Source organism: Coenobita brevimanus, chromosome 21 (assembly GCF_032717465.1).
Source record: "Coenobita brevimanus isolate Jiangsu-jjx chromosome 21, ASM3271746v2, whole genome shotgun sequence".
Classification (NCBI taxonomy): domain Eukaryota; kingdom Metazoa; phylum Arthropoda; class Malacostraca; order Decapoda; family Coenobitidae; genus Coenobita; species Coenobita brevimanus.
In genome coordinates, this window is record NC_136974.1 from 29,598,502 (window position 1) to 29,605,337 (window position 6,836).

At 39.8% G+C, this 6,836-nt stretch overlaps 1 protein-coding gene across 1 annotated transcript in view; it reads left to right on the forward strand.

Moving 5' to 3' along the window:
• Tusp (WD40 superfamily protein Tusp) overlaps nt 1–3,784 on the forward strand; it is a 307,588-nt gene extending 303,804 nt beyond the window's left edge. Inside the window, exons 19-20 of the mRNA XM_080266644.1 lie at nt 2,542–2,682; nt 3,319–3,784. Coding sequence (XP_080122770.1) covers nt 2,542–2,658 — 117 coding nt within the window. The 3' untranslated portion in view covers nt 2,659–2,682; nt 3,319–3,784. The remainder of the gene's footprint in view (nt 1–2,541; nt 2,683–3,318) is intronic.
• Nucleotides 3,785–6,836: the final 3,052 nt, after the last annotated feature.

Genomic DNA, 6,836 nt, shown 5'->3' on the forward strand with positions numbered 1-6,836 from the left:
ATCACTAATGGTTTATCTGCATTTACTGTAAGCCCTTGTGCCCCATAACATCTCTCCACTTCTTAAATGTTTCCTCCACCTCCCTTTCATTCTCTGCAATCAACACCAAATCATCAGCATACATCTCCCACAGGGTCCATTTCTTAAGTCACATGCGAGGGCTTCAAGTACAGTGCCATGATAAACAACAAAGGGCTCGGAGCTGACCTTGGAGCACACCAACATCCACGGAAAACTCATCACTCAAATCTCCATTTACCCTTACCTGGGTGCGAGCACCTACATACATTGCGCTCCTCGATTCCAATCTTTCTCATTGCCCACTTCACTACCTCTCTTGGACTCTGACAAAGGCCTTCTCCAACTCAGCAAAAACAGAGCACAGTTCCCTTTTCTTTCCTATATATTTTTCCTGAACTTGTCGAACAGTGACTATGACATCAGTGGTCCCATTGCCTGGCATAAACCCAAACTGCATCTCAGTATTCACTCTTTCTCTAATCATACCTTCTAAAACTCTCTCCATTACCTTCATTATCTGGTCTAAAAGCTGTATGCCTCTATAATTTGCTCTCTCCAGGGCATTACCCATCCCCTTGTACACATTTACAATTACACTCTTCAGCCAATCATCTGGGACAACACAATCATATACAATCGTATTTATCAGGTCAGTGCTAAACTCACTCCTATATCTCCTGAGGCTTTCATCATTTCAGCAGTCAACCAAGACACACCTGCTGCCTTCCCCACCTGCATCTTGCCTATTGCCCCGCTCAAAGTAGCAGCGTCAAAGGCCAAGGGCTAAACACTGGATATGCTGGCTCCAAACCATCCCTGTTCAACTTCCTCATTCAGCAGCCGGCTGTAATGCTCTTTCCACGCGTCTTTAATATCCTCACTGTTCACCACTGCCCTTCCTTCATCATTCTTCACACACTGCTCACCTGTGACATCGTTCTTCTCCCTCTTCATCTGGTTTGCAACCTTAAGTATCATATTCTTCCTTCCCACACAATTTAGGTTATCAAGTAAAAGTCTCTGTGACTCAGGCTTCGCCCTGTAAACCTCATTTCTAACCCTACGCTTGGCAGCCAAGTATTCCTCTCTGTTACCACCCTTCTTCCATTCCAGAAAAGCCTTCCTTTCACCTTAACTGCAGCTTCTACACCATCATCCCACCACCAGGTTACTTTATGTCTAAGTGGGCCTCTTCTCCATCCCCATACTGAATCAGTAACTCTCAAGAGGTTGCTCTTGCTGTACTGTTCATTAACACTTCTGTCAACGTCTCCCTGTTCAGCTACTACTCTCATCTCCCTATAGAAGGCATCCCCTACCGCTTGATTTTTCTGCTTCCATATTTTCCTCCTAGGTGCAAATGTCCTTCTTTTCATCACCAGCTCCTTAAGCACCATGTCACATATCAATAATTTGTGTTGCTGCACACACTCCTCGCTCCCTATGAATTTAACATTCTTCGCTAACTTCTTATCAGCCCTCCTGACCAGGAAATCGTCTGTCTGGCTGCAATTTTCCCGAGACATATGTAATCGTCCTACTCCCTCCCTCTCTCTTACTTTTAAATAAAAATTAAAGCCAAATTTATCCACGTTAAGATATATAAGACCTTCTTCCGTTTTCCACGTCGTCATACCACTCATGCATAGTCATGCTCATGGAATATTTCTGTCATTCTAGGTATTTACACACGTATTTACATTATAGTTGTCCATATAAGGTTAAACCCAGTGGCATTTAATTTATTGATAATAAAAGACTATTAACCATAATACTAGAGCAAATCCGAGGGTTATTAAACCGCTTTGAACCAGCACTATACGTTCCCTGGTTAATTCCTCTGCTTTTAACAGGGACAGCTTTATTAAAAGGTGCGTGTATACTGATACACACAGGATATCTCCTTCTGGGGGAAATAGATTCCACCACAGTTGTAATGTAGTGGAGCCTAGTTGTATAGAAGGAGGTAATAGAGCTTTACATTATCTAAAACCTCCAGTTCAAAAGACTTTCCTAAAGAACATAAAATAATCTGATGGTAATAAGAATGAAATATAAAATATACCATCATTATTAAAGGATGACGGTGTTTGCAGTTTTGATGGTCATGTGTGTGGGATAGTTGTGAATGTTACATTTAGTGAGCCTGCATGTCACACGTTCATTACTGAGGTAGAAAAACCACACACCTTACAATTTACAGAACACTTATCTTGGGTTTTTCTCATAAGTGTGAAACTGGGAACTTTTCTTACACTTATGAAGTCTTTGTTTTGACTCCTTCGCAGTCAGGACAACTCTAGTATTCTGTTCCAGTGCCAAACAATTTTTTCTAGCTAAGAATGAATCTTGGGAGCCTGAGAGTGCTCACACTTCATCATTAACCTTCGCATGGTTGGAACAACACTAGTATTTTATTCCAACAGTCATTGGCTGCCCGTGAGTCTTAGCATTATGAGAGTGTTAAGAATATAGTGTAACTCAGCAACACTTCCTAAATTCATAATGTCATGTCCACAGGTGATGCAGTTTGGGCGTATTGATGGGAATGCCTACACCCTCGACTTCCAGTATCCATTCAGTGCTGTCCAGGCCTTTGCTGTGGCCCTGGCCAACGTCACGCAGCGGCTCAAATGATACAGGATGCACCCAGAGAGCCAGGTGTGTGTGTGTGTGTGTGTGTGTGTGTGTGTGTGTGTGTGTGTGTGTGTGTGTGTGTGTGTGTGTGTGTGTGTGTGTGTGTGTGTGTGTGTGTGTGTGTGTGTGTGTGTGTGTGTGTGTGTGTGTGTGTGTGTGTGTGTGTGTGTGTGTGTGTGTGTGTGTGTGTGTGTGTGTGTGTGTGTGTAATTTAAACCACCATTTGTGTAATCCTCAGTATTCCGATGACGTACATTGTCTGAACATTTATTTACTGATTATTCATTTCATATCCCTGAACAGTCTCCTTAGTTGATGTGCTGAAAAAATGTAGTATAATGCATAGTTTTGTCCAGTTGCCTTAGCTATTTACCCATACTTTATTTCTGCTGACATGCTGAGAAAGTAAAAGGTTAAATTTAGTTTTAATTTTATATTGGTTTATTAATTAACACCTTTTGTCACATTCAGTTGCTTGAAGTTCATTGTAAAATTGCTTTGAACTCATTTTTTTAAAACTATTATCCATTCATTCATGGACCAAGGGCTTATCATGCTTCAGATTGTGTCACTTAAAGTAGCATTTAGTTTACACACATCCTAGACATTAAGTGAGAAAGTATGGAGTGATATGTCTCTAATTCGCCTCTCCCACGCCAGGCCACTCACAGCCACAGTGTGGTAGTGTTGGAGTTCTGGTGATGCCGCCCACAGCACTCCCTTGCCCCACATGGCTGCCCTCTGTGTTCTTCGGGTGGAAACGACTCCTTGTTATATTGTATTCCGTTCAGTGTCGCTACGAATGTTTACAAAAATAAAAAAGACAGCCAAGGAATTTACCCTGTGAGATGACTATATCTTAGAGTGCTTTGTAAACATTACCCGTACCTGTGTGTTCATATACCTGGATGATATGTTTTGGCTGGAGCGAATGGACGGCTTATGTGTTGGTGATATAAAGAAATTGTCACAGAGAGGTTCTTATTTCGTTGTCATGTCAGTGCCTGAGGTGTGTTAATGCTCACTTAGTATGTGTGTTTGTGCGTTGAGGAAGTCTGATAGTTTCTGGGACACTGCAGACAATACTTTTATGTGATAATCATCACTGCTTCAATTGCAAGCCAAGGACAGCATTGTACTTGACTAAAAATTGTTCCACTCATTAACTTATAAGGTTCAGTTTAGTCATTTAAGTTTGTGAGGTAGTGGTAAAAGTGGGTGAAATGAGTAAAGCAGGTTTTAATGACGTAAGAACACTGCTAAATGGGTCACTAGTCAGTAGCATATGGTATTGATAGCTGGCAAAGTTTCAGTAAGTCTGTCTAAGATTATTGTATAAGGTGCTTGGTCTTATGAATTTCTGTGGTCTGTCTACAGGTAGTCTGAGGTTTAAATGGTCTGTGGTTTTTGGTTTATTATGGCACTTGAGAGGCAGTGTGCAGTGAGTTTAAGGTTTTTTCACATTCTTAAGCTAGTCGAGGAATTGGGTGATCTCAGAAAACTAGTCATTAAGGGTTACGTTTTTCAGTGGGGTTAGAGCTCCATAGTCTCTGTATTGTGAGGCAAGCTTTAATGAGGCTTAATCAGATGTTAACTTTTTATTTTAGTCTGTACTTGCACTGTTTTGTCAATTACTTCTCTCTCTCTCTCTCTCTCTCTCTCTCTCTCTCTCTCTCTCTCTCTCTCTCGTTCAAGTTGCCCAGGGGATATTTCCTCTAAACTTTTTATACTTAAAGGAGATTGGCATACTGGTACAGAATTTTGCAGTCTCTTTCCTACTGTAATGGTTGTTTTCACCTTTGAGTTTAACAGTAGGAGGTTGGACAGATGGAGCTGAGGCCATGGCATTGTTTTATTTGGTTGTAATTTTCCACAGATGTCCCAGAAGTCTTATCCTTCAGTACTATGATTGCCACAAGTAACATTTCTTCCTATCCAAAATGTTAAATACATAAAATGAATCTGGGTAAGCTGTACATTTTTGTGTCATTCACTTAAATTTCCACATCTTCTAATTTACGCAGAGAAATGAAGTGCTGTGTATGAAAATGGGACTCTGGAACATCCTGAATAAAGTGGATTACAACCAGATGGAGCTGACATGAGAAAGAGACTTCATTCGATCTCTGTCCTGTGTTTTTGTATGGTTATTCCCTGCTTGGCTGGCTAAGCAGTTTGTAGCGGGTAGCTGCAGATGGAGAAGTATGGGTTCTGATGTGAAGAGAGTTGTGCTGCAGAGTTTCCAGTTGCTGCCTTGGTTGCCATGGATAGGTTTGATGCAGACTGAGTAACCAGATGTTGTTGAGTTTCTATTTTACTTGATGTGGTTATTTCATGCTGAAGCTAAGCAGTTCAATCTCAACATGGGCATAAATGAATTTGTAACTGGTACTGGGTTGTTCTTTGTGCTTTTTAAAACTATTAATATTTGCTTACATAATTGTGCCAAGAATCATTGTGTTGATGCTTTGTTTCATATTGGTTGAAGATGAAAAATATTCGATGAAAGAATAAGTACTGTAAATGATTTATATTAGAGTGTGAAGCATTTGTACTTCTGTAAGGCTGTAGTTACTAAGATCTCTGTTATCGGCAGACTATTACACTGTTGTTTGAGTTCACTGTGAAAGTCATTAGCTTTAATTCTATGATACCAAAGACTTCTGTTATCCTGAGTAAGAGTTGTTACTGAATTATAGGTTAAGGTTTACTCTGTTGTGTTGGAGGCAGCTGTTGAAGTATGCTGATAATTACAAACTTGTTTCAGTCAGGCCTAAAGGATGTGCAAGAGTCTTTGTTACAATACACAAAATATCTTTGGAGAATCCTTTAGCTAGAGGGATATGGTGTTTATTGTGAAGGACAGATACAAAGAATAATGGTGACACTTCTGTAAAAGAAAACAAAAATGCATTAGTAGCAGGCTTTTTTATTGTCAATAAGCCTTAGAGTCAATGGAGTAGCGAAAATTAATCTTTACTTATTTCATTCTTGAATTCAATACTGTGCAATAGAAATAACCAGTCAATATTTATTTCAAGTACTGAAATTTAGTGTGAGGTTTATTATCCAGAATTATTCGACAGGTAAAACCATATTAAGAAACTACACATTCAGTAGGTATATTCATATTTTTACGCCTTTCTAACTAATCAGCATTTTTTTTTAGAGATTTGAAGACATAAGTTTAAAGTCAAATACAGTTATTTTTGTTGTGTATTTGGAAGCCAGTTTGTTAAGAATCATTCTGTATTAGTTTCATCTTTACTGCATTGTAGCAGAAATGAACATACATCCATTCAAACAATAAAATATTATTCTGCATCCCAGTTGCAACGAGCTAGGAAATTATTTGTAAAAGTGAAACTGTGCATTATATTGTTGATATTGTTGCTTATTCTGAACCCTTGGCCCATCTGTCATATTGTATCATACTACATGGGTGCAGAATAATTTTTAGTGGGTGTATTAAGTCCTCGTTATATGTTGCCTTCTTTATGTTCCTACTGCTAGTAAGTTCCCAGTAAGTCACAGAAAAACTGTTAATCATAGTTTCACTTCTACCTATAAAGCTGTTTTGCTAGATACCACAATTTTCAATGCAAGTTGTTTTAAAAATGTAATACAGTATTCTGAAACACATCCCTGACATATAGCAAGGACTGCCTTTTATAACTCATGGAAATACAGCATCCCTGTGTCAGACTGATACAGTATGGTTGTCCCATTTATGTGAGGTTGGTAAGTAACTCGATGATGTATATTATTTTACCTTAATCCATCCATCCATCCATCATCCAATCCTACGTTGCCCCATGAGGAGCGTAGGAGCCCGGGGCTAGGCAGTTGGTCTTGACATTTAAGATGAGAGTGACCAACCTCACTCATCCCTGAGTGGCATTACGTGAGGAATAAACCCCAACCACCCCTTGGATATAAACCTTCACCGGCTCAATCCGATTGGAGCACAATAATTACCCACTAAACCACCAGGCGCCAAAATTTGGTTATATGGTTACCACCCAGCGTAGTGAATAGTTTCCTGGTGTACAGGAAACCATTTGGCTTGTCACTCAGTGTAGAGTCACCCATAGGCAGAAGGAAAAGGAAAGAATGAAGGAATGAAAGACAGAAGAAGGAGTGTAAAGTCACCCGTAGACAGAAGGACGAGGAAAGAA